Consider the following 26,468-nt stretch of genomic DNA (forward strand, 5'->3'; position numbering starts at 1 on the left):
TTGTAACGTAAGAAACACTGCCGATTTCAAACTATGCCGTTTGAAAAAAAATTTTTTCAAAAAACTTTGAACTACTAGCTGTGCCACATTAAAAAGGCCAGTGAACAACCATCAGAACCACTCAAGGAAGAGAAAACACCTTCTAACACAGAGCTCAAGAAACATGAGGAGCACACAGACTCAGAGGACAGGAAAAAAACTTTTAAAATTGCACTTGTAAAAGCCACATAAATGGCATTTTTTGTTGTTGCTTTGTTACTTTGGTTCACTGCAGTTTTAAGGAAAAAATACTCAGCAATGGTGTTGACTTATGAATTTGCACATGGTTTGTCTTAAAGCATATTAAAAATACCAGAGACATAAAAAACATTAAAACAAATGATTTTCACCATTTTCACATTAAGACAAAGTTAATGAAGGTGAGAGTAGGGTTAGGGTTAGGAAGGTGAACTAGAAGGTTTCTCATAGTACTTTATCTTTGGCTGCATTACAGTGATTTCCTAATTTGGAGTATGAATAAGCTTATTGTGTATGTGGAAGGAATTAACTATTGAAAATATAACATTTAACTCTGCTCAAATTAACGAAATTACTTGAATATGGATTTGTTCATGTTGTTGGACAAGATTTAAAAATAAAATCCCTAAAATGAACCGATCAAACTCAGACAATTGGTCTTATTCACTATACTTGCATATGCACAAATTTGTTTGTGTTTATTGTGTTTGAACTGGTTTTGAGAGAGGCACACTTGTCTATTTTTGCTCATCCAAAAAATAGCTTCAAACTAAGCGACAGAAAAATCAACTGTTGCATCTCCGAGCAACACACAGTGGTGTTCCTGAAGAAAAAACGATGTTTTGAACGAATCATTTGACTCAATGATTTAATGACTCACTCATATAGACAATCAGTTGTTTAATTTCTGAAAGAATCTGTGTTTAAATGAACTGGCTGCATTAATGATTCAATAAATTGCCCTTAAAAAAAGCCAAATGTCATACATACTGTAAACCTATACCTGATGTCTCAAGAGTAAACAAACATAAACTCTATGTATAAGATAATGTGTAACATAATGAATATTTGTAATAAACAAGCTACATTGTCAGTCATTTTGCTCTCAGGCTGGGAAACTGCATTCGCTTTGCTGATAACTCATTGTTGCATAACATAATTGTTGCATAATTTGTTTCAAAGTAGAATCAGATCACAGAGAAAAGAATAAGTGCACCTTATCGAAATAAAGAGTTCACTGGATTAACAGTTACCTAAAAAACACATTTCTGCATTTTCTTAATGCAATAATTGATATTGTGAGTAAATGGACAGCTTGAATGAATGAAGCTGTTCACTTTCAAAAGCAAAAAACTCTACCAGTTGCACAACCCTGGTTCTTACATCACGACTTTTGTATTTTCATCAAACTCGTAAAAAAGAATCAGACACTCAAGCATCTCAAGCACAATAAAAGGACTCCTGATGTCCTGAAGAAAATATTTAACATGATTAAGGGGCATAAAAAAAACCCTGTGAAATATGAAAGAGATCGAGGAAACTCCAGTGGCTTGAGGCTATAGAGTTTGTTGTTTTGTAGTTTTTTGTTTTGCATTGTCTGTTGAAACTGAACTTGTCTATTGGACTTCTAGCTTGGAGCCATGTTCCAGCTTGTAAATAACTTCAGCTATCCAAAGTGATCCCTTTTGAATCAATAAAATACTGCTCTCAATGAGACTTCGTTGAGTCCTTAAATCACCAAAGCAAAGTACATGGTAATTTCCCAATCCAGGCATAATCATATTTAGACTACAGATTGTTTTATGCTTACTTTACTAACTACCATACGAACAGCCAGCAGTGTTGCACACAAGTTGGCATTATGTGTCTAATAAAGCACAGTCCTGTTCTATTTACACATTCACTTGTTTGTTCAGGTAAAATTTAATTTTTCAGAACACCAGTTTTGACAAAAAGTCAAATTGTGGATCAAATCTGAATAGCAACCCATTTAATTTCACAAAGCAGTTGTCCTGACTTACTCTTCACGGCTAAGTTTGGGTTCCAGATTCATAGTGCAAAACATAACTGCATGGAAAAGATTCAGTCTGACACCAATTTCATATTTTTCCTCCTAAATCTGATTCTTTAATAAGCATGTAATTAAAGCAAATGTAATTAATGAGTTTATGTCTTTATATTAATTAACTTCCGTAATTAACTTATCAAATTCTTAATCAATCATAATCAAAATTTCTCTTGCTTTGTCCTTTTTTGTGTATTGTGGGATTGCTTTCTCATTTAGAATACTGTAATACATTTGAAACAGCCTGAGCACGGGGAAACATCTTCAATGCTGTCGTATGGTGTTCACTAGGGGTTGGAACAGATTTTATTTTTTATTTTGATTAGTGTAAATGGGATCACAGCCCATGTTCTCTGTTCTTGAGTTTAAGTCTTCTACAGATAGCAGTCTCTCTCATTAAACTGATCTCCTGCAGTGCTGGAGATCCATGTGCCAGTGTGATTCAGCTTGAGTTTAATCATCCCTATTACCCAGTGCATTTCCTCAGTATCTAGGAGTTGCGCTTATAAACAATTGATGATTATACTGGAGAAAAAAATGTAGTGCAGCCAACCCTTGGGGTTTATGGGATAAAATGCTTAATTAATACATTACAATGTGAAAAAAAGACTCCAACAGATGCTTGTGGTGAGATTAAAAGGCATGGTACTGTTGCAGAACACAGCAAAACCATAATATCTTCAAATGTTATGCCTGCTATCTTTCATATGTAAGAGCTGCCTTATGTTCTCCATTTTAACAGCTTCTCAAGACTGAAATATAGAGCACAGTTCAGACATATCTCATCTACTCTTCCTGTTTTCCCACATTTTCTTTGAATCTTGCCAAACTGTCTCAATTCAGATGCTTTACTTTGTAGTAGGAATGAAGAAAAATATCCTGCGGGACAGACCCACAGTCATTGGTGGTAGCAAAGTTGATGGGAAGAGTGTACCAGATATTCAATGTGTTCCAATGGGATTATTTTGTTTTTTGTGCAGCTTTAACCCGATCTCATCAGAAAATGTAACTATACGAGTTGGCTATTTCGTATGAATTTGTACGATTTGATTTGTTGGGAAATGTATGATTTTAAGAAAAAAGAGGTCCACCCTGAACTATACCCCCAAACCTGTCAGTATGCAGTTCACTGAAACAAAGTAGTTACGAATTGCCCTGAGACTGTTGGCATCTGTATATAGTAATTTCAATGTGTTTACAGTGAATAACAATAACTGAATGCTAAAAACACCCATACACTGGACAATTTTCTGGATTCCCAAGGTGTTCTGAATGTTTGCATGCACACAACAGGGGGAAGCAAAGTAAGGTTGGATATTTTAAAATCAGTGGAACTGAGAGAAATTGAATTCCATGATGATGAAAGCAGCGTTTTTTTTTTGTTGTTGTTGATGTTGACATTGGTTGCAGAGGCAGCTCTTGAGAACCAATTAGAAACATTATTACTAATTATTAAAGCGACTTTAGGCGGGTAGAATCACATAACCTTTGCAGACTTCTTCACTTAATGGTAAACATTGATTAGCTGTACTTTTTTCCTTACTTAACATTTTATAATAAACCTCTTTCTTAAATAATTTTAATCAATAAGCAACCTTTTTTTTCTAGCTCCCAGTAGCAACAATGTTGTCCTTTTAACCGCCTAATGATGATACTGAGAGAAAATGCACCCGGTGCTGCTGTTGCTACAGTTACGAATGTAACTTTCACCCGCATGTATACTGCAGGTAAAAACACGTGCTGTGATTTGCTTTGTTAAATTTTCTGCTTACCTAATCATAACTTTAACTTATTTTTAGTGCTATTCATTTTAAAATGTGCTGTCAATGTTACATTTTAGCAGACACTATTCATCAACACTGTTCAACAACTGTTCAATAGTTCATGAAATTTTTATACAGATTAACTGAATTTATTTATTAGATAGCATGAAGTTACTTTAAAAAAAGGTATGGTTTATTTTACACTTTTTTCATGTACCCTATGAATAAATGCATTTGAACCATTTTCTTTACACTTTCATGCAATATCAATAAACCCATTTTAGGGGTCTTTGAAATAACATTAATTCAAAAAGTAAATCAGCCTATGGAAGCTTGTTTCCGCACAGGTCTGCATTTCTCAAAAGCATCGTAACTAGATAGAGACCATTGGTGGCAAGGACTCTACGATCTACTTAGGCTTATGATGCTATACAGCCCTGGGCAGTGGATCTGTAGTTCCCAGCATGCTTTGCAAAGGACTGCATTAGGAGTAGAACTTGTGCTTAGGCTGTGGGCACTGAACATTTATGTTAATATTTATTATTAACACACTATACTTAGTAGTTCATTAAATACTTTATGCAATATGATGAATAGCATTGTTAATCCAACTAAACTGATTAATCAGTAAAATAAGCCAAATTAAGCTGTGTGTAAAAACGTCTAGTTAAATTAAATAGGGTAATGAATTATTTATTTACATCAATGTGGAAAATAACTATCATCATATAAAACAAAAAAGATTATATCAAACTTATTGAGAGGGGGAGAAATTATGTTATATCTACTGACAGTATGCTTGAATTCAGATATAATCAGTAATCTTAAAACATTTATTTAATTCCAACAAAACCAATTTTTCAGGTTGGTTGAACTCAGCTATAATCAGTAATCTTAAATTATATCTTTCACTTCAACAAACCCAGTCATTGTAGATGTTACCACATTAAGTAAAATTTCTTTAAAAAAAAGTTTAACTGACTAAAAGAAATCAGTCTAGTAGTAGCCTATGTGTAAGACCTCTTTGGGTGGTTAAAAAACTGCACTCTGAGGTAGCCTATGCATGTCAAATTAAGGTGATATTTATATAGTTGTAAACTATGTAAAAAGTAGTAAAATTGTTAACTCAAGGATCGTACCTAATTAAAATTTAGTCCTTAAAATTACTCGTTGCTGTAACTTAATGTGAACAGTTTGATTCCGTCATGTTTTTGACGAATAAAACCCAATTTATATGTCACCACAAGAAGTACATTTTGGTTAGGCTACCTGAAACACTTTTATATGTAAAATAACACATAACCACCACAGCCAGCCTTGTTGTTGCCTGAGACCATAGATCCGTATATATTTTGGAGCCGAGCGGTTATGGAGCACATGAGTTGTTATGACAACTCCCGCGCAAATAAGAGATGCGCTGCGCGTGGTTTGCCTCAGTTCGGAGCACGAGCCAATCATCTAGCCAGCATCTCCTCTGATCACGAGCTGGATTTACAATTCAGAGCAGCTGCTTTAAAACATAACTTGGAGCGAACGAAACGGTCGCCATGGGGCAACATGGCGCCACGACTGTCGTATTCCTTAGTAGTTTTAAGGTGAGGGGGGAGCAAGGTGAACATTCGTGCTAGACAAAAAATGAACTACAAGACATAAATGAGTTTTGCTGAGAAGATGTTGAGACGGACCCTATATCGTATTTCTGGAGAGAGGAATGAGGGACGCGCGGATCAACCACAGGCGACACAGATTCATGGCTCAACTGCTCCCAACTTCTGTTGAAAGGCAGCTGGAATGACTCGCTTTTTACAAGTATGGGAAATACCAATACAAAGAAAAGATAGAATGTATTCAAATATATACCCTTTTACTTTAATAGGAGCGGTCCGTTCTGAAGTTTTTCTATTTACTTCCTCAGGTTCCGTGAATAACTTTAATAACCTAACCTCGGAGAACAAGTTGTTCCGGGATGCCAGAAAATATCGCCTTTCTGACGAACAGCACAGAATTGGGGCACGTCGGTCGCGCGTTGGGTTCGAGCGCGCGTCCCGCTTGGGCAATAGCGGTGCTGGCCAGCGTGCTGATCTTCACCACTGTGGTGGATGTTTTGGGTAACCTGTTAGTCATCATTTCGGTGTTCAGGAATCGGAAACTGAGAAATGCTGGTGAGCTTTTATTTATCTTTATGGGCTATAGCTACACTCGTGCGTGCGCTCTTCATTGATAAAGCGATTCACAGGCGGCAGTGAATGGTGATACAATTAATGAATAATGTACTAAAGTACTTGTTTCCCCTTTCCTTGACTCGAATCTCCTTTGACATACTTGCTCGGCTGTGTTTTAGGGTTTTGAGTTAGTTAAATGTAAACCATTTACACGTAACTATTTACCTCACTCCTGAATTGTGGAGTAATTTACTGACATCAGAGTGTTTATATAGTGTTAGTGAAATTACATTATAGTGGTAAAAAGAAAATATCTTGAAATGGACAAAACATCTTATGTAACCATACCCAAACAGCAAAAGTCTATTAAAAAGTCAGCTTCTTTTGGAAGTAGACAGCTAAAAGTTTTTTTTTAATTGAAAGGCAACATTTTAGCACTGAATGTGCTCATGCATAAATAAATTGAGGCTTCCAGCAACCATATCAATATTTTTGTCACTAACAAGTTCTTCACAGTTTTGGGGAGAAACACCTTGTTTCAGCATTTTTAAGTCTGAGCTTAAGGTAGTGTTAAGATCACCTCACCTTGACCATGGCATGAAAAATGCACAGCAGCTTATCACTCTCAGCAGTTTGGGCTTCAAAGACTTATGACTATAAGGCATAATTGGATGTGTACATCAGTGAAAAATCTACCTGGCACCCTTCTGAGCCTTGTTAGACTTTTTATTTCATTGTAAATGGATGCGTTTGATGTTTTTAAATTTATGTTAAATCTAATTACCCACTCGAATGACCCCCTAACACATGAACAAATTGTGTTTTCACACATAATCCTGTCTAAAAAATGTTTTAGGGGAACAGTTGATCAATTGAACGAGTCAAACTGCTGCTGGACTCAGAGGAGAGACAGATTTAAGCTCTTTCGGTGCCTTTGACAATGTGTGTATATGCATGTGAGTGTTTGTGAGGTTGTTCCACACACCACTGATGCAACTGAGTGGGACTGCATTCAGAACCCCTTGACAGTTTGAGCATCTGCAGGGACATGCACTCCTGGGCCAAGACAAAAATGGCAAAATATTTAGTGGTCTTTAAATGGTCTAAACCATTTGAATCACAAATCACTAGCCAGGAAATTAGCAAGAATTACACAAATACTGTAGATAAAGTATCTTAGCACAGAATAGCCTTCCACAATTCACAGACATCTTTTTACAGGAAGAAGAGCCAGTGTTGTTCCACACAATGTTAATGGCTTACAACAGTTCATGAGTAGCTGAAAAATGTCTCCCAGTTCATTTGAGTTTAATGTGAGACCAAATTTTACTAGGGTCGAAAACTGGACACTGACCAGGCCAAAACATGAGCCTTATAGACTTGTTCTCAAGCCACTTCTTGGTTGTCTTTACAATTTGGGCAAGAGCATTGTCTTGTTAAAAAATAACATCTGATCATTCCTCAGATAACAACTTTTCATTTGTGGGAAGCAAGCCATTCTGCAATATTCTCCTCTACTCCAAAGCATTAAATGACTTTTCACAGGGAAGTAGCTGAAAAGGCTCCGCACACAATGACACTCTTCCTCCATGCTTTACTGTGGTAGAGATGCATTTATTATTATATTTCTCAGCAAATTTTCGAAGACACCACTCTGGAGCATCACCAACTCGTGTTTCTGCCCAAAACTTAATTCTGTCTTTGATGCTTTCCAAAGACAGCAATGCCTTTTTAAGTAGTGCATTTGTTAAAATTTGGCTAATTTGCTGACCAGTAATTTATGGTTAAGACAATTAAAGGCTTAGTGTTTAGCCTTTTTGTTTTTTGCCCAGGAGTGTAAGCGTGGAGAGGACTCATACAAGAGCTCGCTTCAAAGCTCATGCTTTTTCGCATTGAGCAAGAGCCAGACCTGTCTGCTTCAAAGGCGCACTAGCAGTCTTATATCACCCTCTGTCTTATAGACACTTCTGACTCTCTATGCCTTCCCCTCCAAAGCTATTCAAGCACATGGAGGTGGCATCACCAGCTCATTAGAATTGAGGATGAATGCTGTCAGATTTTGCGCGTGGTTTTCCCCCCGATGGCCACGACGATTGCCGCTGTCTTCTCGCCTCTCGCCTGAGTGGATCTACTCTGAAGGAGGAGAATTTGTTTCTTTTTTCCTTTTGTCATTATTGGGGCTAATCAGGCATCTCACTCAAGTAACAACACTGTCACTAACACCAAAAGAGGCATTAAAACACCACAAAATGCTGCACGGAGAAAATTGGATACTTAGTGGTGCGCGCTGTGTGAACTAACAACAAGGGCAAGGAGCTGAGAAGCAGTGGAAACTGAAAGCCTCATTCTCCAGAAGTGTCTTCAGAAGTAGAATCAGGGCCGTTTCTACACTGTTAAGAGATTGCTGTACATTTTACACTAACTACCTGGCAGCTGGATGCCAGTAATTAACTGTAAAATGTTTACAGTATTATTACTGTATTTTCACTTACAGTATACTGTACCGTTTACTGTACTCGCATTTAGAGTATTATTACCGCATTGTCATTCACAGTATTAGTATCGAGTTTATTTTTTAAAAAATTAAATGTTTACCCTACCCCCAAAAAATCACAATAACTCATGAACATTTGTCCTTATAATATTCTTTTTAATCGTTGAACATTTTGTTTTTAGAAGTACATATTAAAAATCTTGACCTTCAGGAGCCACTAGCTGAAGAAGAAAAAAAGGCTACATCACCAAAACCCATAGAATTAGTCTCCTGAGGACCATTTGTATCTGTAGCATGGCAAAAACGTACACACACTGAAAAGCAAAACAGGCCTTAAAATAATAAAATACAGTAAAAGTCGGTTCGTGTTGTTACATTTCAGTAATTTTGCCAGTCAAAGTTGACAAGCTCTCTGATGAGAAACAATGAGGGGTTCAGGCTGATGCTTTTCTTTGGAATATATTATTTTTCAGAACGGTGTTGGCATAATTTGCCCTAACCCTCAAACTTGATGCTGCATGTACTTTGACGTTAATAAAAGCACTACATCTGATTCTGAAAGCTTAAAAGCTTCTTTCTTTTACAATACATTCCTGTAGCTTAGATTTCCAGGGTATGGATAACTTAATAAAAATGAGTCAAATAAATTAAACTTAAATACAATGTAAGTTGCTTTGGATAAAAGTGTCTGCCAAATGCATGAATGTAAATGTAATGTAAAATGGGTTTTTGTGTCCATATGGTTTAATTAAATTGAATAGGGTCAAAATTTCAAAATAAAATGGCAAATTACTTGCATACATTCTCTTTTTTGAGCACCAAGTCTAAAATTTCTGGTTTTAATTCATTTTGAGAGAATATCTGGGGGGTGATTGCAAAAATGTCTATGTGGTGTAACAAAACTTTGTACCACATAATTGATCTTGTTTAAAAAAGGTGAAATTCTCAATAATACACCATATCAGCTAGTTTGGCATTATCTTACATTAGAACTATTTAACAGTAAATAAAACTAAATGGAACACCACTGTTCTGAATATTATAATTAATTTGGGGAATCATGTGAGTCAAGTCAAATTCCTGAAGTGACAAGGTAACCCCCATCCAAGGAGTAATCTTGTTAATATTATGTAAGAAGACCATGTGACATGAAATTATATCAGAGAGACGGACCACGGACTAACTGCTGCATGCAAATGTTATTAACTCTCTTTAAAATGTGAGATAATTTGACAATTTTAGGGTATGGTCAGGTATTCTTAAGTATATGTCAAATGGTATGACCCCGGGAATACATTGATAATTCATTATTATTATAAAAATGATTATTAACTGCTGCGTAACACGAGAATGAACCTCATTGGTTCTCGCTGAAGCTCAAACATGCTGCGTAACACGAGAATGAACCTCATTGGTTCTTGCTGAAGCTCAAACGTGCTGCGTAACACAAGAATCAACCTCATTGGTTCTTGCTGAGGCTCAAACGTGCTGCGTAACACGAGAATCAACCTCATTGGTTATTGCTGAAGCTCAAACGTGCTGCGTAACACGAGAATGAACCTCATTGTTCTTGCGGAAACTCAAAGTTTCAGTCACAATTTCTTCAACAAACAATTGACCTTTGACTCTAGAAGCAACATGGTCAGGTGGTGTAACTGTTTTTTGTCAATTGGCGTAACCAGTATTTTTCATAAAAATAAAAATATATACGGGAAAAAGTATTTGGAATAAAATGTAATAATCTAGTTTAGTGTAATAGTATGGTTTTTAAATTTTTTTTACGTAATTTGTCAAAGATTATTTAGAAAACAGAGGTGTTTTCAGCATATGTCCTGCCAAATATTGCAAAAACACATTAAAAATTACATTTACGACAACTCTAATAAAATATATTTTCGTGTGATGTATTAAAATGAAGTATTTATTTCTATGTATACACTTACACGCCATCTAGGTGGTTAAAATATTTAATATTTCTCATTATTTGGCAGTTACACCATTTGACACATTCAGGTATACATTCAGTATTAACTTTCATAAAAAATGGTGCAAATGCCATTTTTAATTACATAAAATCAACATAAAAATACACTATTTACATTTTAACATACCTGATGCATGCCTTTAAAACATGTTTTTACAAGATTTTCAAATTTCTCATCTTGAAAAACCTTATTTGGCCAGCTAATGCTGAAGAAGAATCTGTTAGCTGTGTAACTGGATGATGATTCTACCCTTCATAGTCAGCATCCATGTTTTTGCTTAGAAAACAGTCACAACAGCCTTTTAGTGTTATTATAGCAATGACATTAACAACAATGACATGAGGGCTGAAGATGAGGTAAGATATGATGTTGTATGGTGTTTATAGTTTTTAATAAATTTAACAACATTTAATAAATTAGTTAGCAAAACTTTGCTATATTGATATGGTATATTGCTAACACTTTCCACCTCCTCCTCCTCCAACGTCAATCCGTTTTATGTATTAGTGGAGAGCGTCAGCAGTGATGTACAGTCCGGAGGGAATGGCTGCTGCAAATTCAAAATAAAGAACAAAAACTGATGGATGATTGTTTAAAAGCACTTTAACCCTGCAGCCTGATAAACCCGTTTTCTCCCCTTCCGGTGGTTTCATTGGCAGTTATATTACATTATGGTTGCCTGCTTAACTATACTTCAGCTAATTTAGTTGATGTCATCTCACCTGTAGATGCTATCACCATTAGAGCGGCAATCACAAGAAAAGACTCCAAAATAGCCGACATTGCAGACGACATGATTCAGACCAGAAACTTGAAAATAAAACAAAGATAAAATTAACAATGGTGTTGCTTAGTTCACTCAAAAAATTTAAATTCTGTCACCATTTACTCACCCTTAACTTGTTCGTATTCATTTATGTATGGCGCTGTAAAGAAGATATTTTACATAACATGAGTAACCAAACAGTTTAAGGTGTACTATCCCTTTAATTTTACTGACTATTTTTCACGTTAGTATTTTACCGTGACAGTGACGCGGCCGACAGTCAGGAAAAAAAGGCACCAAAACCATTCAGACGAAAACAAACAACAGTTTGCTGTTAGAATAAGTGAAAACATTTTAAATTGTTTGTTTTAAATAAAATAAAAATAATATACTAACCTTTTTGGTGAATTATCGGTACATCTTTTGTCAGTTTTCCGCAGGCAGGTTCACTACTGGAAATGGATTTACAGTGGGGAAGAATTACAGTAGTGACCATATTATATAACATATCGCATTAAGCACTATTAGAACGAATGAATTGATTCAGCATTTCGACACCATCCGTAAAGATGCAATAAATTCGACAAAGCGGTTTAATAAAGGATGTATTAATGGTGTGAATTAGCACATTTTATTATCCCATGGTCGTTAAAGTTTTATATGGGACAATTACAAAACACTGATCTTTTAACAATGTATTGGTGCAGAAACACACACCTAGCCACTTTCAAGAAACTGCTGAAGACGTATCTTTTTCGGCAGCACTTGATCCAGTAATACTAACACTTTCTCTTCTCTTCTATTCTACTATTAAAAAAAAACAAAAAAAACTGCGCTAAATTAAACTGAGAGGGGTCATAGCACTTACGTATTGTTGTCCTACTGTTAGTTTAACTGCTTCTATTGTTCTCATTGTAAGTCGCTTTGGATAAAAGCGTCTGCTAAATGAATAAATGTAAATGTAATCTGAATGTTTTGGAGGTGCGAGGAAGAGATGAATGCTTTATAGTCCAAATATAACTGCACACTTAATTCATCATTAAATGTGCAGTTTATTTTGCCTGTGCAATATTAGGCTATCTGCCCATTTCACAGAGTGATTTCTAGACTACCACTCTACTAAAATACTACTCTAACAAAATAAGAATTTGTGCACTTCTTACTGTACCTGTTTTTTTAATTGGCCTTTGAATATAGCGTTATTGTGTGGTTAAAAAAAAAATCGTTACCTTGCCAAAGAACTGACCAAGCTCTGTGATCTAATGGTGTTGTTGAGCGCTCCAAATGAAAACTTTACATGCAACAGTAATTGTTAGTTCTCTGATCCAATGGCATATAGGAATTGTCAGATTGACAGTACTCCAGCCCAATAGTGTTGGGAGAACTAGTGGAGGTGGCAATCATATTTCAGGGTGGCTGTGACACCCTTTACACACACCCCTGCTAAAGTGCCAGACATGCGCCCTTCCAGCTGATGGCGCCCTAGGCGACCGCACAGTTTGCCTATGCCAAAAAACGGCCCTGAGTAGAATTGTATGTTTCCAGAATCCTGTGTGCAGATTCACCTTGTAATCACCCCATATGAAGCATGGAGATAAAAGATTCATGACTGGTAAAAAATCTTTTACGATAACAAAGCACATTCTAATGAGAGGACGGGTATGAAAGAGACTGTATAAAAAGACTCATTCTCTTTCTCTCCATGTGTTTCGCTTCTCCGTTTATGATATGTAGAACTCATGCCATGCTTTATTAATCAGACTTCCATGTCGAGTTTACATTCAGGGTTACTCGTACAGCTGTCATTTGAAGGCACATGGCAACCTGGGCTCTGGAGTACCTCTGTCCATTGGACCCTCTCCCTTGCACTGTCCCCTGTGAAGTTATGTAATCGTGTTTCTAGAAAGGGGGGTGAGTGCCAAGTGAAGTCAGATTCCTGGCAGTCCCCTGCTCTGCCACATGAGTATGGATGTTACAGTTGTCAGCATGACTGTCAGCACATGTTTGTGAGAATTGAGGTATGTGTGTGGTGAATATGGCATCGCAACCCACAGGACACCATGCAAATGAGACAGACTGAGTGTTTCTGTGCTGTGATTGGGGAAGTGTAGTCTTATCATTTTAGCTTGAAGTCAGACAAAATAAGACTTTTGGCTTGACATGAAGCTAAGACTAGGGAGAATATTAGAGATCGCTAAATGACTGTGACTGGTATGAAGTTAGCTGTAAGTTTTTATTAAATCAAAGATCTAAGGTTCAGATTCATATTTGGACTTAAAGGGATAGAAAACTGTCAACATTTACTCACCCTGACATTGTTTCAATTTTTTATGTTTTTGAAAATATCTCTCAAGTCTGCATTTGTTTAATTAAAATACAGTAAAATTATAATATTGTAAAATATTATTACCATTTAAAATAACTGTTTGTATTTTTAATATATTTAAGAAATGTAATTTATTCCAGTGATGCAAAGCTGAATTTTCAGCATCAATACTCCAGTCTTTAGCGTCACATGATCTTCATAAATCATTCTGATGTGCTGATTCGCAGCTCAAGAATCATTTATTTTTATTAGCATGGTTAAATAATGATAATATTAATATTTCTATGTATCCCTGATACATTTCCCGCCCCCAGAATTTTCTGTATTGTATAGAAAAGTAAAAAAAAAAAAACTGCATTTGTTTGAAATATATATTTTTTATAACTGTGTAAATATCTGTCATTTGATCAATTTAATGCACCCTAGCTGAATAAAATTATTTCTTTAAAAAATTTGTATATTTAATATTAATTGCGATTGTGCTCTGTGTGCCTGTATGTATGTGTTATGTGTATTTTTTTATTTATTTTTTAGAGGGATTTTTTATTTTACAACATAAGGATGAATGATTTTTATTTTTGGGTAAACTATTCCTTTAAGGAATCTTTAGAGATATATTGTGTTTGGTTCTTGTTTGTGTTCGGAGGGAAGTTTGTGCATTCATGCTTATTTCTCGGCCACAGGGCTATACATGATTAACCCTAAATCGGGTCAGTGTCCATCCGCAGAGTTGTCAAAGCCTCTCAGCATCTGTGGTGCTTCTCGTATAAGGTGTATATCGGCTCTCTCTCTCTCCCTCTCTCTCTGAGTGTGTGGCATTTTGAATTTGATTGATTTTCTCATCTCAGCTTTTGAGCGTATATAACTGAACTGCTGTCCTCATTGCCTGCCTCTGAAACTCAGTAGGGTGTTCATGTCCTGCACAGGGAGACCAAAGAAATTAACACCAATTGCAAGGCCGATGGGTCTTTGTTTGTCTGACTTTTAGAAACTCAAGAAGTAAAAAACGGGAAATTAACGAAGAAAAGAGCCTTTCAAAGAAAGACTGCCATTCTTACAAATCCAAATCCCTTCTATATCTGTTTGGAACCTTTTGTGCATTTAGGACCCTTGGGCAAGTCTGTTAGAAGGTGTTTGGACTGGAGAGCTGTGAAATGGAGGCATTGCAGGCTGAAGACGGTCTGAACAATGTTCAGAGAGAGAGAGAGAGCAGCCCACTTGCACTTGTTATTTAGTGACTGGAGACTCTCCTCACAGGGCAGTAAAACTGTTTCCAGAAGCTACAAAGTTTAATGTGGCTAAGGTCTACTCTGAGGCAAATAACACATAGATTTTTTTTTAGGCACTTTAAGGCATTCAATACCAAGGATTTTAAACACAAGGCCTTTAGGACAGTAATTTTCTGCGCTTTCTTTTGTGTGTTCCTGAGAGCGATAACCTCAGGTCTCTGGTAAGAAGTCAACCTTGCTGTTTTTCTAGTATTTTCAAAATAGTAGGCTCTTTCTTGTTATACAATACTTTTTTAACTTTATATCTATGAAAAGAAACTTTTCAAGGTCAGGCATTTAAGCATACAGTAAATTATTTACACAGCAGTAATAAAATGAACAGGATGACTAACATCTAATAAAAGGTAGTACATTTTGATATTTTTCTGCCCATGGATCTTTTGAAATTTTGATAATATCATACAAAATTCCATGGATTGTTTTAGAGATAAAACAACAAATACAACATAAAGTTACACAATCCTATTGTTCCCTTTCGTAGTCACTCCGAGTTACGTCGGATGACGACGAATGGGGGTTTCGCCTAGAAAGCCAATCATCTTCGTGTATTATAAAACGAGCCAATGGCGATGAAATGCCATGGGTCTGCGGAATTTGCATAGCGTAACTCCGCCCCAACTCGTGGGTATAAAAGGAGGACGCTCGGCAACATGCAGATATGTTTTCGCTTCGGAGCCAAGAGCTTCTCTTCACTCCACAAGCCAATCCTGACTTCATCTTCTGTGACGAGCGAACTCTCCGGTGTTGGTGTGACGGCGGTACCCAGCGAGTTCACATTGCCTGCGATCTGAGCAGTGATCTGCCAGTCTGTGTGTTTCTCCCTGGTCGCCTCAGCATCGCTGAGTTTTTTTTCTAAAAGAGCTGCACGTGGCACGTCTTTTTAAAGATGTCTCGCCCGTGTTCTTTTGGGTGCGGTCGTTTCCTGTCTTCCTTTAATTGGGCACAATCGCTGCTTTGCGTGTTTGGGCTTAGAGCACGCTAAAGCAGCGCTTGTGGATGACTCATGTTCCTTCTGTGGGAACATGGCCATCGCAACACTGAGGTCTAGACTCAATGATCTCATTCGGGAGAGAGTCCCCTCATCCACACCCCGATCTACATCCTCCACGAGAGGCTGTACTTCGGCTGGTGGACAGGGTGATCTGAGGGTTACGGTGTGGGACAATCCGACGATGCGTCCTCGGACCACGCCCCCCTCTACAGTGTTGCAACCCGCGAGAGCCGCGGTGATTCTACCGGGTTCATCCTTCGATGCCCCGCGTGTTTCATTCGGCGCTCCAGAGGAAGACTCGATGTCGATCGCGGCATCACAAGGCGGGCAAGAGTCATCGGGAAGTGACGATGCGGCTGCGTTGCCGCCTTCTGGAGCTCCAGCGTTGCCCGTATCAGATCCCGAGATGACGGCCATGCTCTCCCGGGCCGCCGCGAGCATCGGGCTTGAGTGGAACCCTCCGCCCTGCCCTGAGCGCTCGCGGTTGGATGATTGGTTTTTGGGTGCGGCTGCTGCCTCACGGCCACAGCCAACCCCAATGCCATTCTTCCCGGAGGTGCATGAGGAGTTGACGAAATCATGGAAGGCTCCCTTGACCTCCCGTGTACGTTCGTCAGCTTTCTCCGCTTTTCCTCCCCTCGATGGGGCAGCCGCCCATGGGTACACTGGGATTCCCCCGGTTGAACGCTCTGTTGCCATGCAACTATGTCCTCAGAGTGCTTCATCTCGTGGTAATCCTAAGCACCCGTCCAAGGCCTGTAGATTCTCGTCCACCTTAGTGGCGAGGTCTCACAGAGCTGCAGGACAGGCGGCTGCCGCTCTGCATGCGATGAGCACCTTGCAGGTCTACCAGGCCCAGCTGCTCAGAGATATGCACGAGGCGGGGACTGACCCAGGGCTCTTCAATGAGCTGCGTGCCGCCACTGACCTCGCTCTCCGAGCGACGAAAGTGGCCTCACGCTCCCTGGGTCAGGTGATGGCCACCTCTGTGGTCCAGGAGCGTCACCTATGGCTGAACCTGGCTGATATGCGGGACGCCGAGCGTACCCGTCTGCTCGACGCCCCCATATCCCAGGCCGGCCTCTTCGGCGGAGCGGTTGAGGACTTTGCCCAGCAGTTCTCAACCGCACAGAAGCAGTCTGAGGCGATTAAACATATTCTGCCCCGACGGCCTGCTGCTGCCTCCACCCAGCCGTCGGTACAGACACCTCAGACTGCTCGCCGCCGAGGGCGCCCTCCTGTGGCTCCCTCCCCTCCCGCACGGCCCCAGCAGCAGCCTTCACCTGGGCCGCGTCGTGGAGGAGGCCGCAGGAAGGCGCCACAGCCCTCTCCAGCCCCGCGCCCCGCTAAACGCCAGGCTAAGCGGCGCTCCTGAGACGGGCTGCTCAGTGATGGTGTCGGTTTTTTCCCAGGAGGTGGTTGCAGGCCCCCTCCTTCCCCCGGCGGAGGGCCGGGGGAGAATCTTTTGTTCTCCCGCTGCCCACCCACGGGTGGGCAGTACCCAATTATGGTCAAAGAAAGAATCAATACACCCATCACTGAGCACACAGAGCCGGTTGACAGTGCGCGACGCCCCCGGGCCTCGCCGCTCTCATCCCCCTCTGTCACAGAGTTCTCGCCTCCGGGCCTCGCCACTCCCGTCCCCCTCTGTCCCGGAGGGTGCGGGCGACAGTGTGTGCCGTCTCCGGACCTCACCACTCTCGTCCCCCTCTATCGCCAGACCCCTGGCAGAGCAGACCCCCGTGGAACGCTGGTCCTTCCCTGGTCTCCTCTGTCAGGACGCGGAGCATGACCGCGCCCCCGCTCCGGGCCGCTTTGCCACCCTCGCCTGGGCTGGTCACTCCGCTTCGCTGCCCCTCCGGGGGGACGCCTGTGGTTCGTATGACCCCGCTGGTTCAGTATCTGACAGCTTGGTTCGAGCTTCCCAGCCTTTCTCGCTGGGTCGCCCGAACTATCAGGCTCGGCTATGCGATTCAGTTCGCACGGTCTCCTCCCCGCTTCAGGGGAGTTCGCTTCACTATGGTCGGTGGCAATGCCCCTATCATGAGAGCGGAGGTTGCTACCCTGCTGGCGAAGGGTGCAATCGAGACTGTCCCTCCAGCCGAAGATGAAGTCAGGGTTTTACAGCCCGTACTTCATTGTCCCCAAGAAATCCGGTGGGTTACGGCCGATCCTCGATCTGCGCGTCTTGAACCGCTCCCTTCACAGGCTGCCGTTCAAGATGCTCACGGCCAAACGCATTTTCGAATGTGTGCGGCCACGGGATTGGTTTGCAGCCATAGACCTGAAGGACGCCTACTTTCATGTCTCCATCTTACCTCGACACAGACCGTTCCTACGGTTTGCTTTCGAGGGGCAGGCATACCAGTACGCGGTTCTCCCCTTCGGGCTAGCCCTGTCTCCTCGCGTCTTCACGAAGATCGTCGAGGCTGCCCTTGTTCCCCTTCGGGAACACGGGGTTCGCATCCTGAACTATCTCGACGACTGGCTGATCCTAGCTCACTCTCGAGACCAGGTTTGCGAACACAGGGATCTTGTGCTTCGGCACCTAGCCCGTCTGGGCCTTCGGGTCAACTGGGAGAAGAGCAAACTCTGCCCCGTGCAGAGGATCTCTTTTCTCGGTATGGAGATCGACTCGGTCGCCATGTCCGCGCAGCTTACGAGCGAGCGCGCACACTCGCTGCTGACTTGCCTTCGACAGTTCGATGGCAAGAGTGCGGTCCCACTGAAATTGTTTCAGAGGCTCCTGGGGCATATGGCATCCGCAGCCGCAGCAACGCCGCTCGGATTGCTTCATATGAGACCGCTTCAGCTGTGGCTTCGCGATCGAGTCCCGAGGTGGGCATGGCATCACGGCACGTTCCGAGTCCCAGTGACTCCGACCTGCCGTCAGTCCTTCACTCCGTGGAGGAACCTCAGCTTTCTACGGGCCGGAGTTCCCCTAGAACGAGTTTCCAGGCATGTTGTTGTCTCCACAGATGCCTCTTCCACGGGTTGGGGCGCCATGTGCAACGGACATGCTGCAGCGGGCTCCTGGACAGGACCCCAGCGCCTTTTGCACGTCAATTGCCTCGAGTTGCTGGCAGTACGCCTTGCCCTGCACCGTTTCCTCACGTTGCTCAGGGGTCAACACGTACTAGTCCGTTCAGACAATACCGCGACTGTAGCGTACATCAACCGTCAGGGTGGTCTACGCTCCCGCCGTATGTCGCAACTCGCACGCCACCTCCTCTTATGGAGTCAGAAGCACCTGAGGTCCCTTCGTGCTATCTACATTCCGGGAGATCGGAACTTTGCAGCCGACGAGCTGTCACAGTTTCGGCCCATCTCCGGCGAATGGAGACTCCATCCCCAGTCGGTTCAGCTGATTTGGGACCAGTTCGGGGACGCACAGATAGATCTGTTTGCCTCTCACGACTCGACCCATTGCGCCCTGTTCTATTCCCTGACCGAGGGCTCTCTCGGCACGGATGCACTGGCGCACAGCTGGCCGCGGGGCCTACGCAAGTATGCGTTTCCCCCAGTAAGCCTTCTCGCACAGACCTTGTGCAAGATCAAGGAGGACGAGGAGCAGCTCATTCTAGTTGCGCCGTATTGGCCCACCCGGACCTGGTTCTCCGAACTGGTGCTCCTCGCGACAGCACCTCCTTGGCCAATTCCTCTGAGGAAGGATCTCCTTTCTCAGAGACGGGGCACCCTTTGGCACCCTCGACCCGATCTCTGGAGGCTCCACGTGTGGCTCCTGGACGGGACGAGGCAGGTTTGAGTACCCTGCCACCAGCGGTGGCGGCTACCATCACTTCCGCTAGAGCATTGTCCACGAGACATGTCTATGCGTTGAAGTGGAACCTCTTCGTCAACTGGTGCTCTTCTCGTCGAGAAGACCCCAGGAAATGCTCGATCTCTGTCGTGCTTTCCTTCCTGCAAGAGGGGTTGGAGCGAAGGCTGTCTCCCTCCACCTTGAAGGTGTATGTGGCCGCTATCACCGCATATCACGAAGCAGTTCAAGGTAAGTCTCTGGGGAAGCACGACCTGATCGTCAGGTTCCTGAGAGGAGCGAGGAGACTAAATCCTCCTCGTCCTCCTCTCGTTCCCTCTTGGGACCTCTCAGTGGTCTTAAATGCCCTGCAGAGGGCTCCCTTTGAGCCTCTGCAATCAGTGGAGCTTAAGTTCCTGTCTATGAAGACAGCGCTCCTGGTTGCATGGGCCTCCATCAAGAGGGTAGGGGACCTGCACGCATTCTCCGTTGACGAAGCGTGCCTGGAATTCGGGCCCGGTCACTCTCACGTGATCCTGAGACCCCGGCCTGGATATGTGCCCAAGGTTCCCACCACTCCCTTCCGGGACCAGGTGGTGAACCTGCAAGCGCTGCCCCGGGAGGAGGCAGACCCAGCCTTGGCACTGCTCTGTCCAGTACGCGCTCTCCGCGCTTACGTAGACAGAACGCAGTGTTTCAGGACCTCAGACCAGCTCTTTGTCTGTTATGGTGGGAGACTGAAGGGAAAGGCTCTCTCAAAGCAGAGGTTGTCTCACTGGATAGTGGACGCCATTGCTTTGGCTTACCAACAGCAAGGCCGACCGTGCCCCCTTGGTGTGACAGCCCACTCCACCCGGAGTGTGGCTTCCTCTTGGGCTCTAGCGCATGGCGCCTCGCTGGCAGACATTTGTAGAGCTGCAGGCTGGGCGACACCCAACACATTCGCCAGATTCTATAATCTCCGAGTGGAGCCTGTGTCCTCTCGTGTACTCGCTTCAGTCAGCTAGTACTGGACCCGCTCAGGTGTCTTCGCTTGCTCGCCTTTCCACTCCACGGACTGGATACGTGCGTTTATTCCTCAGGTGAGCCTTCCTCTCTGAAGCCCTGAGTTCCTCCAGCACTGTTGATGCTGGCGCCAGTGTCTATTGCCTGGGCGTCGGCTAGGTGCCTCCGTGTGCATGGTTCCTCCCTGAGTAACCCCCACATGTGTATTTCCACTGTAAGCCTCCTTGAGCATGTGTCTTTCCCTTGGCAAGCCATCTTGCCCTCCTGGAGTTGAAAGTTGCCACCCCTCGGGCTGGTCACTCCAGTGTTCCTCCATATGTAGCCCTCCGGCCATATGTGTATCTTAAGTCCTCCCTACGGGTAGGCATGCTGCGGCATATCTCCTCTGAGATATGCTTCCCAGTGTACCTTGGTATTCCTGTGTTAAGTAGGACTCCTTCGTCTGTGCCAGTATCACGACAGGGGGATCAGACTTTCGCAGGGCACTGGAAGACAGCTGTGAAGGTGGCGTGATTTCACGGGGACCCCCATTCGTCGTCATCCGACGTAACTCGGAGTGACTACGAAAGGGAACGTCTCGGTTACATATGTAACCCTCGTTCCCTGAGTAGGGAACGGAGACGTTACGTCTCCCTGCCACTTCCGCTGTACCGCTGGGTAGACGCCTGAGTTCAGTCTCGGCTCCTCAGCGAAGACATATCTGCATGTTGCCGAGCGTCCTCCTTTTATACCCACGAGGTGGGGCGGAGTTACGCTATGCAAATTCCGCAGACCCATGGCATTTCATCGCCATTGGCTCGTTTTATAATACACGAAGATGATTGGCTTTCTAGGCGAAACCCCCATTCGTCGTCATCCGACGTAACGTCTCCGTTCCCTACTCAGGGAACGAGGGTTACATATGTAACCGAGACGTTATTCAACTGCATATGCGTCACTTCCTGAACAATGTCATTTTAAAGGAATTTAATTAAATATTATCAAGATGGAAAGGGAATTATACCGTAATATAAAATGATTATTAGTCAAAACTCTATTCTCAAAAAAACATTTTTGTTTTGCCTAAAACAATTCAATTAAAGAATGGAAACACTGCAAAAAATGATTTTCTTAGGTATTTTTGTCCTGTTTTCCAATAAATATATAAACATTCTTAAATCAAGACACATTTACTTGAGAAGCAAAATGACTTAATATCTTAAGTCATTTTGCTTCTCAAGTCATTTTGCTTCTCAAGTAAATGTGTCTTGATTTAAGAATGTTTATACATTTGCACTGGAAAAAAAGAGAAAAATACCAAGTTAACTTTCCTTATAGTGAAAAACATTGAAACAGTGAAACATTTGGAATATTTTTATGCCAGAAGGTAATCAAAAGGACCCAGAGACATTGTAAACCTAGTGAAAATATTTACTTTCACATTTATGTTGAGGTATTTGTGATATTAGGGTGAAAAATTTAAGTAATATTTTATTCAGTATATTTTGACAAACATACTTTTTAGTAAGATTTAAAAAAAATCTTCATATGATTTCGGAAGGATCATGCGACACTGACAACTGGAAAAATGGCTTCTGAAAATTCAGCTTTGCAATCACAGGAATAAATTACATTTTTAAATATATTAAAATAGCAAACAGTTATTTGAAATTGTAATAATATTTCACAATATTACTTTTAGGACTATTTTTGATCTAACTAAAAAATTAGATTAACAGACTTCTTTCGAAAACATTAAAACAATATCATACTGACCTTTTGAACGATACTGTATGATAGGGACACAAAAGTGTACTGCATAACATGAATGATTTTGTCTATTACATCCCCTGTGAAAGAGTGCATGCTTGCATCTCCCTTTTTGAATTTGGCTTGTTTTTTCAAGAGGTTTTAAAAGATCATATAATTATATTCAATCTACTCAGCCCAGTTGTGCTATAGTGGCACCAGGAGAGCATGTGTCAAAAGTGAATTCACCAATGTAATAGAACTTTGCTCATGTCCTTTATTCCTTCTTTCACTTTTTTATATTTTATTTCCATTCTTTCCCTCACTTATGTTCCAGCAAATGTCATTGCCCAGGGAGGAAATTTGAAATTTAACGGGTAGAAAAATAAATCTCTACCAAACGGTTTTTATTCAGTTCTTGTTTCACTCTACCGCAGGTTCAAATAAGAGACAGAGTTTCGGCCTCACGTTCATGTTTACTTGATAGGTTTAGAGCAGTAACTCTTCGTCGCTGCCTGTCTGTTCTCAAGATGGCAGCCTCTTTTAAACTTTTTGAAAGATGCTTGGGTTTTAATGCATGGAACAAATATTTGTCCACCGTTTCTGTCTCCGTCCAATTTAACAGACACGGCCCTGATACTCACTGGACCATGATATTGTTGTCTCAGGATGTATCATTCAGCAGACACTTTAAACCAAAGGTCTTGAAGTTGGATTGTTGGAATGACAGTAATCTGGTGTCACTCGCGAGTTTGCTCAAGAACACTTTTTCCTCCCTATTTCAACCACAAATATTTTTTTTTGTGGAAATGCCAAACAAATGCAAAGATAATAAAGCATGTTAAATTAAACAGAACTAAACTGATGCTGAAGGGTTTCACAGCTTCGCAAACTTTACTTTGCTCTCTAGGCAAATGCTCTGTTTTGGATGCTGCATGCTGATATTACCTTGGCATGAGATAAAACAGCAAAACCCTGGACAGGCAGGCTAAGGCATCACCATGATCTTCAAATCCATCCATCCTGATTTCACAAACCAGAGACCCGGCAAAAAAAAGTGCTGCATGTCAAGATTTTCGAGATCCGTTTATGCATGCGTACAGTGGGGCATGGTGTGATCACTTTACTTTAATGAAATCCATCATTCTACCCCCTACATCCAGTGATAATAATGCAAAGCTCTTGACTAAATCATTTAATCATTGGGAATTGTGGGCTGAGGCACACATACTGAATTTCATGAACCCCAAGTTTGATCTGATCAAAGATTGCATGCCTAAAGCATTTTAAACCCTTTAAATCTTTACTTTTACATCAGCATGAAATAAAAACCCACACTCTTAAGAAAAAAAAGAAGAAAAATTAAGCAAACCCACCACACACACGTATATCTTCACCACAGCCGGAGAAGATGAACCTCTGTGACGTTTATTCTGCTGTTTGCAGTTACATAATATAATCTGAGACATTTTATTTACATTACTCCATGACTCATCTGATTCACTTTGAAGGAGTCAAAGGTCAACATGTTGATGTTTTGACAGGCCTTCAACGAGGATATTGTTTTTTATGTGGCTGTTCCAAGGGCTGAATGATGTAATAGTGTTTGGCTTGAGGGAGCAGAGGTTCAGAGTGGGCTGTCTGATCACAGGGTGGATTGTAGTGAAGGAGCCTGTGTGGTTTGATATAAGTGGGATACACTGTAGTCTTTTTCAATTTGTGTTGGCAGAATGACGTGAAACTCTGTCAGCAGTTATACTTTGAGAGGAAAACGTCTCGGTTACGTATGTAACCCTCGTTCCCTGAGTTACGTCGGATGACGACGAATGGGAGGAACCATGGGTTCCCTGGGTTACTCAGGGAGGAACCATGCACACGGAGGCACCTAGCCGACGCCCAGGCAATAGACACTGGCGCCAGCGTCAACAGTGCTGGAGGAACTCAGGGCTTCAGAGAGGAAGGCTCACCTGAGGAATAATCGCACGTATCCAGTCCGTGGAGTGGAATGGCGAGCAAGCGAAGACACCTGAGCGGGTCCAGTACTAGCTAACTGAAGCGAGTACACGAGAGGACACAGGCTCCACTCGGAGATTATAGAATCTGGCGAATGTGTTGGGTGTCGCCCAGCCTGCAGCTCTACAAATGTCTGCCAGCGAGGCGCCATGCGCTAGAGCCCAAGAGAAAGCCACACTCCGGGTGAAGTGGGCTGTCACACCAAGGGGGCACGGTCGGCCTTGCTGTTGGTAAGCCAAAGCAATGGCGTCCACTATCCAGTGAGACAACCTCTGCTTTGAGAGAGCCTTTCCCTTCAGTCTCCCACCATAACAGACAAAGAGCTGGTCTGAGGTCCTGAAACACTGCGTTCTGTCTACGTAAGCACGGAGAGCGCGTACTGGACAGAGCAGTGCCAAGGCTGGGTCTGCCTCCTCCCGGGAAAGCGCTTGCAGGTTCACCACCTGGTCCCGGAAGGGAGTGGTGGGAACCTTGGGCACATATCCAGGCCGGGGTCTCAGGATCACGTGAGAGTGACCGGGCCCGAATTCCAGGCACGCTTCGTCAACGGAGAATGCGTGCAGGTCCCCTACCCTCTTGATAGAGGCCAAAGCAACCAGGAGCGCTGTCTTCATAGACAGGACTTAAGCTCAACTGAATGCAGAGGCTCAAAGGGAGCCCTCTGCAGGGCATTTAAGACCACTGAGAGGTCCCAAGAGGGAACGAGAGGAGGGCGAGGAGGATTCAGTCTCCTCGCTCCTCTCAGGAACCTGACGATCAGGTCGTGCTTCCCCAGAGACTTACCTTGAACTGCTTCGTGATATGCGGCGATAGCGGCCACATACACCTTCAGGGTGGAGGGAGACGGCCTTCGCTCCAACCCATCTTGCAGGAAGGAAGCATGACAGAGATCGAGCATCTCCTGGGGTCTTCTCGACGAGAAGAGCACCAGTTGACGAAGAGGTTCCACTTCAACGCATAGACATGTCTCGAGGACGATGCTCTAGCGGAAGTGATGGTTGCCGCCACCGCTGGTGGCAGGGTACTCAAACCTGCCTCGTCCCGTCCAGGAGCCACACGTGGAGCCTCCAGAGATCGGGTCGAGGGTGCCAAAGGGTGCCCCGTCTCTGAGAAAGGAGATCCTTCCTCAGAGGAATAGGCCAAGGAGGTGCTGTCGCGAGGAGTACCAGTTCGGAGAACCAGGTCCGGGTGGGGCCAAACGGCGCAACCAGAATGACCTGCTCCTCGTCCTCCTTGATCTTGCACAAGGTCTGTGCGAGAAGGCTCACTGGGGGAAACGCATATTTGCGTAGTCCCCGCGGCCAGCTGTGCGCCAGTGCATCCGTGCCGAGGGTGCCTCGGTCAGGGAATAGAACAGGGCGCAATGGGTCGAGTCGTGAGAGGCAAACAGATCTATCTGTGCGTCCCCGAACTGGTCCCAAATCAGCTGAACCCACTGGGGATGGAGTCGCCATTCGCCGGAGATGGGCCGAAACCGTGACAGCTCGTCAGCTGCAAAGTTCCGATCTCCCGGAATGTAGATAGCACGAAGGGACCTCAGGTGCTTCTGACTCCATAAGAGGAGGTGGCGTGCGAGTTGCGACATACGGCGGGAGCGTAGACCACCCTGACGGTTGATGTACGCTACAGTCGCGGTATTGTCTGAACGGACTAGTACGTGTTGACTCTTGAGCAACGTGTGAAAACGGTGCAGGGCAAGGCGTACTGCCAGCGACTCGAGGCAATTGACATGCAGAAGGCGCTGGGGTCCTGTCCAGGAGCCCGCGGCAGCATGTCCGTTGCACAAGAGGCATCTGTGGAGACAACAACATGCCTGGAAACTCGTTCTAGGGGAACACCGGCCCGTAGAAAACTGAGGTTCAACCACGGGGTGAAGGTCTGACGGCAGGTCGGAGTTACTGTAACTGTACTGTAATGATGCCATGCCCACCTCGGGACTCGATCGCGAAGCCACAGCTGAAGCGGTCTCATATGAAGCAATCCGAGCGGCGTTGCCGCGGCTGCATGTGCCATATGCCCCAGGAGCCTCTGAAACAATTTCAGTGGGACCGCACTCTTGTTTAATGGCTGAGTGGAGAAGGCGACCAAGTCCATACCGAGAAAAGA

General features: G+C 43.1%; 1 protein-coding gene across 1 annotated transcript in view; it reads left to right on the forward strand.

Annotated features, from left to right (window-relative positions):
- Positions 1–5,387: 5,387 nt before the first annotated feature.
- The window catches only part of mtnr1bb (melatonin receptor 1Bb), a 34,073-nt gene continuing 12,992 nt past the window's right edge, over positions 5,388–26,468 (forward strand). The window contains exons 1-2 of the mRNA XM_077242710.1: positions 5,388–5,655; positions 5,762–6,008. Of these exons, the coding sequence (XP_077098825.1) occupies positions 5,813–6,008 (196 nt within the window). The 5' untranslated portion in view covers positions 5,388–5,655; positions 5,762–5,812. The remainder of the gene's footprint in view (positions 5,656–5,761; positions 6,009–26,468) is intronic.

The sequence above is a fragment of the Siphateles boraxobius genome, unplaced genomic scaffold, assembly GCF_051911475.1.
Source record: "Siphateles boraxobius isolate OS27281-9 unplaced genomic scaffold, OSU_SipBor_1 25, whole genome shotgun sequence".
Taxonomy (NCBI): Eukaryota; Metazoa; Chordata; class Actinopteri; order Cypriniformes; family Leuciscidae; genus Siphateles; species Siphateles boraxobius.